At 50.0% G+C, this 12845-nt stretch overlaps 2 protein-coding genes and 1 pseudogene across 2 annotated transcripts; 1 reads left to right on the top strand and 2 right to left on the bottom strand.

The window, feature by feature from the left end:
- Positions 1 to 201: 201 nt before the first annotated feature.
- LOC136636091 (5S ribosomal RNA) lies at positions 202 to 321 on the bottom strand (annotated as a pseudogene).
- A 6089-nt stretch (positions 322 to 6410) lies between these two features.
- On the top strand, positions 6411 to 6869 carry LOC136636085 (chorion class A protein PC292-like). Its single transcript, XM_066611106.1, has one exon. The coding sequence runs from the start codon at positions 6411 to 6413 to the stop codon at positions 6867 to 6869; it is 459 nt and encodes a 152-aa protein (XP_066467203.1).
- Positions 6870 to 10114: 3245 nt separating this feature from the next.
- On the bottom strand, positions 10115 to 10753 carry LOC136636084 (chorion class B protein L11-like). Its single transcript, XM_066611105.1, has one exon. The coding sequence runs from the start codon at positions 10751 to 10753 to the stop codon at positions 10115 to 10117; it is 639 nt and encodes a 212-aa protein (XP_066467202.1).
- Between the last annotated feature and the right edge of the window lie 2092 nt (positions 10754 to 12845).

The following is a 12845-nucleotide window of genomic DNA, read 5'->3' as shown; positions in this document are numbered from 1 at the left end:
CTGCTTAGCTTCCGAGATCATGGTATAAGCCTACAGCGCCCGGTATTCCCAGGCGGTCTCCCATCCAAGTACTAACCAGGCCTGACCCTGCTTAGCTTCCGAGATCATGGTAGAAGCCTACAGCGCCCGGTATTCCCAGGCGGTCTCCCATCCAAGTACTAAACAGGCCTGACCCTGCTTAGCTTCCGAGATCATGGTAGAAGCCTACAGCACCCAGTATTCCCAGGCGGTCTCCCATCCAAGTACTAACCAGGCCTGACCCTGCTTAGCTTCTGAGATCAGACAAGATCAGGCATGTGCAGGGTAACAGTTGCTGCTCAAAGTTTGCAATAGGTTATTTTTTTTTAATTAACCCTCCCACACAGCTGCTTCTATGTTTAAAAAAACAAACAAACCCAAAGGCTGCAATCCTAGCTACACTTACCCAGAAGTAAGCCCCATTGAATATCATGGTTAAAAGCATATCCAGAGTAGGCTGTTCAAAATACACCCCTGTAACAAATGCAGTCACATACCACAGTAGCATCGAGTCTAGTATATTAAAAATAAAATACACATTGAAATGAATGGGGACAGACCTGAAATTGGCTCACGACCTGGAGCGCCCCCCAGAATTTGGACCTGCAGCTCTTAAGGCTGGCCTTGGTGGGTGTCCTGAGATCTCTCCAATGAGCTTCGTAGCCAAGGATAAGGATCCTGGCCCACACCCAGGTCTAAACAGGACCCACCGTTATCATTCACACCAAATGAAGAGTTACAGGGAAGCATTTGAGAAGGTAAGCAAGCAAATAAAAGCAGGAGAACAAAAGAGCAGCACATTTAACCCAGCACCCTCCTCTGGTACTGGCCAACAGGGCCTAGGAGACGGGGGTAAATTTTACCTGGGCCCAGGGTCAAAAGGGGGACCCAGGAACCAAATCAGGGGGCCCATAAATTTCCTAGGATCTGCCTTTTTCTTATGTACTCGTTGCCCATATGGGGATACTAGCATGACTAGGGGACACTACTGATGCCACATGGGTAGGTAGACCTGGGCTCCAAAGTTTTTTCCAGCTGTTTCCACCCTCACCTCATCCCGGCTTCACCCCTCCCTGCCCCTATTCTGCTAGCGCACCACCACGCTCCCCCCACTGTGTTTCACCCCTCCCCCTTTGCAAAGGGGCCCAAAAGAAACTTTGTACTCCCCTGATAAAACTCCTCTCAGAGGCCCTGCTGGCCAACCAGATGCCTTCAAGCAGGGCACGAAGACCTCAACCCTCTCCGGTCACTGTCAATGTGATGCACCCCCTTTGAACGTGGAGGTTCCAGTCTCAGCGTCCCGAGCATCGTCGATTATAAGCGGAAGATCCATATAACCCTAAAGGAACGTGAACTTTTCACAAGTTGCCGACGTCCCTCAAGAAAAGAGACTCAGCGGCTTCTCAGAGAAGAAGGCAGGAGTGAAGAAGGCAGGAGAGACAAGTGAAGATGGTGACGGGATCAAGAGCAGGTCCAGCTTTTAAACGGTTCCGACGGCGTCCCCTGGGATTAGCTCATCCCGCCTGTCCGGCTAACATTTGACTCGGCTGTCAACAGTGGCCTTTTTCATGTGCCCCAAAATTGCCCGGCTCAGCAGGAAGAATCCAGGGGTTCTGACGGCGTCCCCGGTGATTAGCTCGTCCCGCCTGTCCGGCTAACATTTGACTCGGCTGTCAACAGTGGCCTTTTTCATGTGCCCCAAAATTGCCCGGCTCAGCAGGAAGAATCCAGGGGTTGTCATAAAGCAATATTAGTCATTTACGACCTCTTCACCCGAAGCCAAGGAATTAAACTGTTCTCTTCATGCCACGATAATCGTTCCAAGCTCTTTTGCTGTCCTTTGTGCTTGCCTCAGTTTACAACCTGTTGAGAATGGACCCCAGGGAGGGACTGAGCTCATCAAAGCGCTTCAAAAGTCATTCAGCAACAACTTTGAAAGGCAGCATCCTCATCTTAATTTTTTTTTTGCAACGTCTGCGCAAATTTTATAACTTTAATTTTATAGTCTTGTTACAGAATGATGAAAGTTTCCGATATGCCCAAAGTTTTTGGCAGGAGGGCCACATCATCTCTCTGACACTGTGTCGGGGGCCAGGGAAAAAAGTATTAATTTACATTTAAAATTTGCATAAATTTACATACGTTTACATAAATGCGTATATTAAAGATGAACTTATATGAATGAATGGTGTTTCTTTACTCAGTTTCTTTACTGAGTGTTTCTCAGAATGAAGGTGTTTCTTTACTCAGTGTGTGGTCGGTCTGTGGAACTCCTTGCCACAGGATGTGGTGATGGCGTCTAGCTTGGACGCCTTTAAAAGGGGATTGGACAAGTTTCTGGAGGAAAAATCCATTACGGGGTACAAGCCATGATGTGTATGCGCAACCTCCTGATTTTAGAAATAGGCTATGTCAGAAGGCCAGATGCAAGGGAGAGCACCAGGATGAGGTTTCTTGTGATCTGGTGTGCTCCCTGGGGCATTTGGTGGGCCTCTGTGAGATACAGGAAGCTGGACTAGATGGGCCTATGGCCTGATCCAGTGGGGCTGTTCTTATGTTCTTAACTACAATTCCCAGAAAGCCTTGCAGGTCTCTTGTTATCTGGTGTGCTCCCTGGGGCATTTGGTGGGCCGCTGTGAGATACAGGAAGCTGGACTAGATGGGCCTATGGCCTGATCCAGTGGGGCTGTTCTTATGTTCTTAACTACAATTCCCAGAAAGCCTTGCAAGTCTCTTGTTATCTGGTGTGCTCCCTGGGGCATTTGGTGGGCCGCTGTGAGATACAGGAAGCTGGACTAGATGGGCCTATGGCCTGATCCAGTGGGGCTGTTCTTATGTTCTTATGTAAGGTCTTGCAATAGCTCAAGGCCTAGAAAAGACCTTGCACAAAGCAAGGCTGGCCTTTCCTTTGCTGCCGCTGCTGCATCACAGACGTGAAACAGCAAGCAGTGGAGGAAGCCCTCATCCTACAGCTCATGCAAGAGATCAAACAGTCGCCCTCACGCTGAGAGCAGTTGCGTCAGGCCAGTGAGAGCTCCAGCAAATCTCTGGAGGGCCAGAGGCTCATTGGAGACTGAGGGCTGCCTGAGGTCCGCATTGGGAGGCCTCAAGGGCCGCAAGTGGTCTAGAACCTGCTAGAACTGGTCTAGAACCCAACTCTGAACACTTGCTGAAGTCATTGCTGCTTCTACGGCTTACTCTCCGGCAAGGGGGCAAATGTCCCTTTACCCCAAGGAGACCTCCAGTAGCCAAAATCCACCTGTGGGATGCCCTAAATCACAGTGCTGGAATGCAGGTAGGGTTGGGATGTTACCCAGTAGGTCAGGGATATATAACTTGCTTCATACAGAGGGCCAAAGTCATCATTTATGTTGCCAATTAAAGCTGGTGTGGAAGAGTCTGTATGATTTGGGGGACACTTTGTTGGTGTTTAGTTGTCAACATTTTAATTACCTATAAATACTGTTTTGTTTGCGCGTCGGTTTTGCCGGACAAGCCAAGGGGGGAAAATTCTGCTTACAAATGGCATTGGTCTTTATTAATCATAGTCATTTTAAGGGGGGGGGGGAGCGGGGTTATAGTCTGACTTGCTTAAACCATCCCACCTAATTCCACCCTGGAGGTTCCCCATATTGTTTTGACTGGGACATTGAAGGAGGGAATGAGTCAATTTGTAGAGATGCAATCTTTAAAACTACGGTACAGCTTAGAGGAACTGACTCAGAAGCACATCCTGATGACTGGTCAAAAAAGATCTGCAGCATCCAAACTTGCTTTGAACAGACTTTTGCCCCCAAATTCTGTGCCTTGTTGAAACAAGGACACCCCTGAGACGTGCCTTGTGGTCATCCGTTCCTTAAACTGACCTCGTGTGTAGATGTTGGCATCCTTCAGTCTCGGAAGACTATGGTGTCACGCTCTGAATGGTGGTTCTGGAACAGAGTGTCCTCTCCAGTGCGCGAAGCCTGGGTAAAGCAGGTATGGAGGATAGGCTGTTACCCATGCAGCAAATCCCCCCTCTCCACGTCGCTGAAATGGTCCAGTGGAAAGGCAGAGGCCAATACGGTTGGTTCCAGCGGCGTCGCAGGAGTTGCCAGAACGTGACTGTGTTCAGCCATGAACTGCCTCAGGGACTCCGGCTCCGGATTTTGCCTCGAGGTTGACTCCTGAAGCCTTTTCCATAACTGGATGTAGCCACAAGGCAGTGGAGGTTTGGGATCAGAGTTTTCCTTCTCTCAGATGAGCTGCCTTCCCAGGCTGACGAGTCCCATCTACCCGGTGGCTGTTTAGTCACCTCTTACGACAAGTACAGCCAAAATCGTGTATTTCAATTTTATACATATATTCATTTTTAACTTAATTTAATTTAATGGATTTTACAGATCTGGAGGGGAAAGGAGTTATCGGAAACTGTTGGAGAATTCCTAGGACTCTCCCCCGTGCCATATAACCCATTTTTTGGTGCTTATTCTGGCAAAAAGACAACTTTGACCCAGGCTTTGTTCCTTGGCTTGGTTTTGCTCATGGAGCAACAACAAAAAAAGTATGGAGTCAGGAATAAAGTAGCTGCTTCATTTAATTTTATAAATCAGGAAGATAACTTGGCAAATTTCTAATTAATTCACTCTATAAATGGAAGGGGGGAAAAAGTTTCTTAGAAGGGATTAAGAAAAAGAAAGAAAGGACTGAGCAAGGAGACAATAACCAAATTCTTGGTTAGAAGATGCTGTGTTAATCCCAGCAAGCCAGGATATGGTTTGACATCACGTCAATGATCAAAGCATGGGTCATAAAAATGTGGCCTCTCATGGAGTGGGTTGTAAAAAACATGGACATCCAGTTAGAACAGATGCTGGCAAACCATATATAAACTAGGAAAATCCCAGGGATTCTCCACCAGCTTCGCTTGACTCATCTCCTCACGTCTTCTACCCTTTAGAGAAGGTAAGTCAAACCTGGCTGGGTCATTCCTTGCAGGACGGAACATCTCCCCAGACGGGGGCCGTGCACCAAGCTAGCAATGACGGCTAACATATAATGCGTGGCGGTCAAGCCTGTGAGGTTTGCAAGCTCACTTTTGGGGGTCTGTGCGGCTGATCTCCCAAAATGCTGGTCCGTCCTTAAAGCCGTACTAGATGTAGCGATGCTGAACATAAGCTGGAAATTTCCTGGGATCTCAGAAAAGGTTTTCATCTATTGTGTGAGGCCGACATACTTTTATATACGCTGTAATTCATAGAAAAAGATGATGAAATGATGGTTTGAAAAGTTGGTACGGTGGAGAGAGGGAGGACCCCAAATGAAACTGTGAACTCACTGATAAAAATTTGTGTGTGCGTGTCTGTGTGTGAGACGTTGTTTCTGGTTCAACAAGACACAGACTTTTTGGCCAGCCATCAGGGTGCGCTTTTGGTTCAGCTCTTCCACGCCGGAACGTAGTTTTAGAGATTGCATCTCTACAGATTGACTCCTGAAGACATTCCTCGCTTTAATGTCCCAGTCAAAACAAAAACAAAACAATCCTCCAGGGTAGGATTAGCTGGGGTGGGATGTATAATATAAATACAATTTTTTTTTAATCAGTAAAACAAAGAGGATTAACAAAGAGGAATGTCTTTTGGTCTTAAGAGGAAATTTTCCCCCATGGCTCAACTCACCCTATATGAGTAAGCAAAACCGATGCACCAAGAAAAGCATTTATAATTACAGTGTGGACCGCTAACCACAAACACGCTGCCCAAAAATCATATAAAAGGGCTCCCTTTTCTAGACTCTTCCACCAGATCCACTTGACTCTCTCCATCTTCTGACATCTGCTCTTCAGAGTAGTGAGTATGCGGGGGTTTATTTTTGCCGGAAAATTCCTTCGACCGGTTGATTCTCTCATTGGTACTTGGGTCTCAGGTACTTGGCTGTGCAGCATGGCCTTTCCCAGTTTGAAGAGACACTTGGCCAACAGTCTGAGGCTAAGAGGCAAAGAAGGAAGGCCCATAGCCAGGGAGACATACCAGGGACAGACTGCACTTGCTCCCGGTGTGGAAGGGATTGTCACTCCCGGATTGGCCTTTTCAGCCACACTAGACGCTGTTCCAGAACGGCCATTCAGAGCGCGATACCAGAGTCTTTCGAGACTGAAGGTTGCCAACTAACTAACTTGGGTCCAAACATGTGTTTGCATTTATATGTTTTACCCCTGCAGAATGACCCTTTTAGAAGATCCCCCCTCCACAGGCAGAAGGACACTTACTGTGAACAGAAGGGGACCTGAGGATCAGGCTACCTCCTTGGGATCATAGAAGGTGTCCTTGGATCTTCTTCTCCATAAATGTGAGCCCAGTTCTACGCATGTCAATTCCTTTCTGTTTTGTTTTCAGGCTCCGCCCCACCACACCATGACTTCTTGTGGTCCAGCCTGCACCGTCCCGTCTTGCGCCTCCATCCCAGTGGTTGGTCTTGGCTCTTCGGGGCTGGGATTGGGCTCTGGAGGTCTCCGCTACGGAGGCCTCAGCTATGGTGGTCTCGGCTCCGGAGGTATCGGCTACGGTTCCGGAGCCTTGGCTGTTGGGAGCACCAACTCAGGACAGCTGGGCACCCTGGCCGGGATCATCCCCCAACCCATCAACCAGATCCCATCGTCTGAGGTTGTTATCCAGCCACCCGCCTCCATCGTGACCATCCCGGGAGCCATCCTCTCCGCCAGCTGCGAGCCGGTCTCCGTGGGAGGCAACACCCCCTGTGCCGTGGGTGGTTCGGGAGTCATAGCTAACCGGGGGCTCTGGTCTGGTCTTCTGGGGAGCCGCTTCGGGGGACACCTGGGGGGCAGAAGCAACGTGTGTTTACCCCCCTGCTAAGTTCCCACGGACTGTCTCCACGATGAAACGGACGATCCACGGCCGAGCACCCAGGTCTGGGTTTTGATAGACAACGCTAGCTGATGTCAGTTGGGGCTGTGGGTCAACCTGCTCCGCAACCCCCAATATCAGACCCAGATGATCTATCCTGCTTCCCTTTGCAACCTGCACAGCTTCTGCTGAGTTTGAGCATTAATCTTAGCCATGCTGAGCACCCAATGTCCTCTGTGAAACCTGTGCAACCAGGTGGGGGGGGGCACTCTCTGCTTGCTGCCATTTTCCACTCTGTACCTCTTGAAATAAAAGCCAATTCTGCATTGAAAATGTTGATGGGTGCTTCTGTTCATTGATATCTGTTCATTGCTGTGTCGGGGCACCAGGGCTGAAGGGGTCAGGAGCACCATGATAACCAGTGCTGACCCCAGGTTGCTGGAGACAACCCATGTGGCCCCCCTAGTGTGTACCTCACACAAAGCCTGGGCGATGCTTCCTTGCTACCACTGCCACAGGTAGTGTGGAGGTTCAGAGGTCATCCTAGCCATTTGAGTGCTCCAGTCAGCCCCAGTGTGCCCGTCTTGCCTAGACGCCTTGAAGAGGGGTTGGGACAAATTTCTGGAGGAAAAGTTCATCATGGGTTTCAAATCATGGCAGATATGTGCGAAGTAGACATAGGCTGCCTCCAACTGACAGATTGGTGCTGGATAGGCGCTAGATAGGTGTTAAATAGGTGCTAGATAGGTGTTTGATAGGTGCTAGATAACCTCTGCTAACTGAGTAAGAGGCACTTTTTCAAGTGGGTGCTCCTCTTTTTTTTAGCAAGGGGAGAGTAACTGGCCCTCCTCACCCCAGGAGTGTCTTTTCTAGTGGCTGTCTGCTGGGGTTCTTTTGCATCTTTTTAGATTGTGAGCCCTTTTGGGATAGGGAGACATTTAGTTATTTGATTTTTCTCTGTAAACCGCTTTGTGAACTTTTTGTTGAAAAGCGGTATATAAATACTGTTAAGAATTAATAATAATAGATAGGCTCTATATAAGTGTTAAAGAGGCGCTGTATAGGTGCTAGAAAGGCACTAAAGAGGTGTTAAATAGGCGCTATATAGGCATTAATTAGGTGTTATGTAGGTCTTAGATAGGCGCTATATAGGTATTAGATGGGTATTATGCTGTTGGCAACCTTCAAGACTATGGTATCGCGCTCTGAATGGTGGTTCTGGCACAGCGTCTAGTGTGGCTGAAAAGGCCGATTCGGGAGTGACAATCCCTTCCACAACTGGAGCAAGTGCAGTCTGTCCCTGGTCTGTCTCCCTGGCTGTGGGCCTTCCTTCTTTGCCTCTTAGCCTCAGACTGTTGGCCAAGTGTCTCTTCAAACTGGGAAAGGCCATGCTGCACAGCCTGCCTCCAAGCGGGCCGCTCAGAGGCCAGGGTTTCCCACCTGTTGAGGTCCACTCCTAAGGCCTTCAGATCCCTCTTGTAGATGTCCTTGTATCACAGCTGTGGGCTACCTGTAGGGCGCTTTCCTTGCACGAGTTCTCCATAGAGGAGATCCTTTGGGATCCGGCCATCATCCATTCTCACGACATGACCGAGCCAACGCAGGCGTCCCTGTTTCAGCAGTGCATACATGCTAGGGATTCCAGCTCGTTCCAGGACTGTGTTGTTTGGAACTTTGTCCTGCCAGGTGATGCTGAGGATGCATCGGAGGCAGCGCATGTGGAAAGTGTTCAGTTTCCTCTCCTGTTGTGAGCGAAGAGTCCACGACTGGCTGCAGTACAGAAGTGTGTATACAGGTATACAGAAGTGTATAGGCATTATATAGGCGCCAAATAGGTGTTAAATAGGCACTATATAGGTATTAGATAGGTGCTACATAGATGCTATATAGGTGAAATAGGTGCTATATAGGCATTAAGTAGGTGTTATGTAGGAGTTAGATTGGCACTATATAGGTATTAGATACGTGCTACATAGGCGCTGTATAGGTGTTAAATAGGTGCTATCTAGGCATTAAATAGGTGTTATGTAGGTGTTAGATAGGTGCTATATAGGTATTAAGATAGGTGCTACATAGGCGCTATATAGGTGTTAAATAGGCACTTTCAATACAAAGTGCATTCCAGTGATATGTTTTATTTTTGCAGGGTTGCAGGCCTGTGTGTTGCACTGGTGTGTGAATGATTGCATGTTATTGCTGTGTAGGCAATGCATTTTCCATGGCATGCAGAGATGCATTTATTCTGTGCCAATTATCATTACGTTGTTTTACAGCCAATGATGCATCTTTCAAAAAAAACCACATTATTTTCTCTTCATGACATTTGGGGGAGTTTTAGGTCTTTGATGTTTCTCCAGATCCTTTCATTTTGCCCACCAGTACAGATACCTGACATCATTGCCCCCGTTGAAAAAACAGTCGCCCCCCCCCACCTCTAGAATCCTGGCTACGGGCCTATGGGGAGTACATTTCTTTACTCCTATTCATTTGAAGGAGGCACAGAGACACACATGCCCTGGATTGGCAAGGAGCCAGGAAGGGGTGGGGCTTCCATCCACTAGAAGATGGATGAAGAGCTCTGGACTTCATCACAGATATTGGATCCTATTTCCTGTTGTATGGTCAGCAGCAGAATCAGCCACCCTCTCAGAAGGCTGGATGCTGGGGCTCTTCCTGAGCCACACCTGTTGGCTTGCAGCCTTCCACTCAGAACAGTGACTCTCTTCCATAAACTCTGGGAGATGGGCTCCTCAGAGCATGGGCAAAGCGTTCACACGCACGCCAAAGGTCAACCTCTTGAGGTTTAAGAAGGACACGTCTAATCCCCCCTCCCCATTTTTAATTCAGAGAAAGCAGTGCCTATGCTGCTGGACATCTGGGGAGCCCCCCCCCCCCAGGGATAGGGAATAGGGGGCTGGAGATCCAAGAACCAGGCATTGTAGGTTAGATCAGTGCAGCAAAAGCTTTATTGAGAACGTCAAAGAGGTGGTGCAAACCATCACGGAAGAGGCAGCTTAAAGACAAATAAATACAGGGGAAGGGCAGAAGACACGCGGTCCAGAGGACATCCAGAGGACGTGGAAAGGGGGAGAGTCCAGTGTTGGGGCAAAAGCTCCTGCTGATTTCAGCAGCGGTTCCTCTGGTTCAGCTGACTTGGTCCAGTGCTGGAGTGTTCAGAGGTGGGTCTGACCCACCGGTGGGTCTTCCTGGTCATCTCCATCATCATAAGGCTGTTCCTCTTGGCTTCGGTGTGTTTAAAAGCAGGCGCTGCCACGACGGCCCAGGAAACCCCTCCGTCCAAACAATCCCCTCCTCTGGCCGTAGCCCCAGCCGCCGTAGCCCCAGCCTCCGTAGCCCAGACCGCCGTAGCCCCCGCCCAGGCCTCCGTAGCCCAGACCGCCATAGCCCAAGCCCAGGCCTCCATAGCCCAGACCCCCATAGCCCAAGCCCCCGTAAAGGCCTGCTCCACCAAAACCTGATCCTACAATCCCAGAGCCACCCACGGCGCAGGGAGTGTTGCCCCCGACGGCCACGGGCTCGCAGCTAGCGGACAGGATGGCCCCTGGGATGGTCACTATGGAGGGAGGGGGCTGGATGACCACCTCTGCCGGTGGGATCTGGTTCACGCAGGAAGGGAGGACTCCAGCCAGGGTGCCGAGGTTGCCGGAGGTTTCGCCGGCACCATATCCGTAACCGAGACCTCCGTATCCGTAACCGAGACCTCCGTATCCGTAACCGAGACCGGAGCCCCATCCCAGACCTCCGTAGCCCAGGCCAAGCCCTCCGTAGCCGCCCCCGAGACCTCTGGAGCCAAGGCCATAGCTGGAGCCAAAGCCAACAATGGGAGTGGAGGCACAGGATGGGATGGTGCAGGCTGGACCACAAGCTGCCATGGTGTGAGCGGAGAGGGTGTCTGCAAGAAGAGTCGAGAAGGAGAAACGCATGAGAACGGCATCTGGTGTGACTTCTCTCCTGCCGCCCTCATTCTCTCATTGTGGTAACATCACAACTCTAGCCAGGAAGCAGATGTAGTAAGTGATAGAGTAGCCATAGGTTGGTGGTAAACCCCATGCCTTGCCTGAAGGAGGTTCCAGGTCAAATCCTGGCGTCTCCAATTAAAGAAACACATGCTGGGAGAGGCCTCCCTCCCTCCCTCCATCCCTCCCTCTCTCCCCCTGAAACTTTGGGCCGTTCCTTCCAGGCTAGACCTGATGATATTGGACTAAGTGGACCAAGCGCCCCATTCAGTCCAAGGCTCAGTGGCTCTCACTCCAGCCCCTTCACTTTGACAGAGGGTGAGATTCCTGAATCTCCCAAGTTCCTGCAGGCTTAGACCTCATTCAAGCCTAGCGGTGTTTCTAAGCCCTTTCAGGTTCTCAAAGTTAGATTTAGTTTGGCTAAGTGAAGTTTAACCTAAGCTGTGGCTCATCAGCTGGCAACCCTCTTCCCCAAAGACAAGGGCGCTGCACCATTTTCACCCAATAGTGGATTGAGTTAAGAGATGTTGACATTCCCAAGACACTCCCCAACGAGGATTTGAATCCCAGTGTGCATCCAGGAGGAACCACCGCACTCTATACCCACCCAGAGAACAACTATAAGAGATGCATCTGAGATGGGAAACAAGAACATGAGAACATCCTTGCTGGAGCAGACCAAAGGTCATTCTGCTCCACCATCTTGCTCCTTCCTGGGTTGCCAACCAGGCACTTTTTGGAAGCCCCTCTTGCTATCACTCTCCAAGCCTTTGGCATTCAATGGCACATGACCCTCAACCTCTCCATGTTCTAAGCAAGAAAGGTCCTCAATGGAAGACCCCTGTGGCCCCAGATTAAGGAGAACCCCTACCAATTTTGGAGCGTCCCTCAGAAAACAGACTTACCTGCTCCTACGAGAAGATGTAGCGAGGACAGGAGAGTCGAGCGAAGCTGGTGACAGGTCTGGGAGCAGGTCGGGCTTTTATACTGCTCGGAGAGCATCCCTGATGTTTGGGACACACCACACCTTTCCTGATAACACTTGGCCTGGCTGTCAACAAGGTCCTTTTCATGTGCCCAAATCTCATTACTAAGCATGGTTAAGCTGCTGTCATAAGTCAGCCTTAATAATCCGACACGCATTTAATGGTTCTCTCTTCCTTTTGTTAATTTGCTGACTGGGGTTTGACTCTGGGGAAAAACAAACCCAGGAATCAGAGAGTCCCCGAGGGAGGAAGTGGCATCATCAAAGCTCTGGGATCATCACAGGGGGCTTGAGGGCAGAAGGGGCCCCACACTGGAGCATGGAATTCCTATTGTGGCTGCACAGCCTTGGCTCCGCCATGGGTTCTGGGGCCAATCCAAGGTGTAATTGGTTATCTTCATGCCCCATACCTGGTGTGGCTAAACCTGCTTCCCATAAGAGCCACAGACGATAAACTTTGGTGTCTCAGAGCCGCAAGAGAGATGTTGGAGAGTCACAATATTTAAGAAGCATCAAAATTCTTAACTGTATGTACTCACCATGTCAACAAGTCCCAGTTTGGCCACCCCGTTCCTATAAGGTTGGCACCACGTGGAGAGAAGTGGGATCCCAGAAGATACCCCTTTAGCTGGAATGACATGTGGACCTCCAGGGTCTGAAACATCTCAGGATCTGTGGCAGGGATGGAAGCTCCATGCCAGGGGTGCTCAATAGGTCGATCGCGATCGACTGGTCGATCGCGAGGGCAAAATGAGTCGATCGCGGAGCTGCTCCAGCTGTTCCTGCAGTTCCGCGGCTCGGCCGGCAGGTGGCGCCAAAGAGCCGCCTTCTGGGTTCTGAGGGTCCACAAAGGAGGAGCAGAGGTTGGCAGAGATGGTTGCACTGCACGCAGCTCCGGCGTCCCCTTCGCCGCCCACCTCCACTCCATGCCATGTTCTGGAGATGGTGAGGGTGGAATGGTCAGTCCCGACTGAAAGAATGCTGGATCCATCTCAAATTGGGACCATATTGGGGTTTTTCATG

Source organism: Tiliqua scincoides, unplaced genomic scaffold, assembly GCF_035046505.1.
Source record: "Tiliqua scincoides isolate rTilSci1 unplaced genomic scaffold, rTilSci1.hap2 HAP2_SCAFFOLD_84, whole genome shotgun sequence".
NCBI classification, from domain to species: Eukaryota; Metazoa; Chordata; class Lepidosauria; order Squamata; family Scincidae; genus Tiliqua; species Tiliqua scincoides.
The sequence above is the reverse complement of the archived record's forward strand: the minus strand, read 5'-3'. Positions and strand labels throughout refer to the sequence as shown.

What these genes read in the sequence shown, in the direction of transcription:
- LOC136636085 (XM_066611106.1), top strand. Translation starts at nt 6,411, where the DNA reads ATGACTTCTTGTGGTCCAGCCTGCACCGTCCCGTCTTGCGCCTCCATC.
- LOC136636084 (XM_066611105.1), bottom strand. Translation starts at nt 10,753, where the DNA reads ATGGCAGCTTGTGGTCCAGCCTGCACCATCCCATCCTGTGCCTCCACT.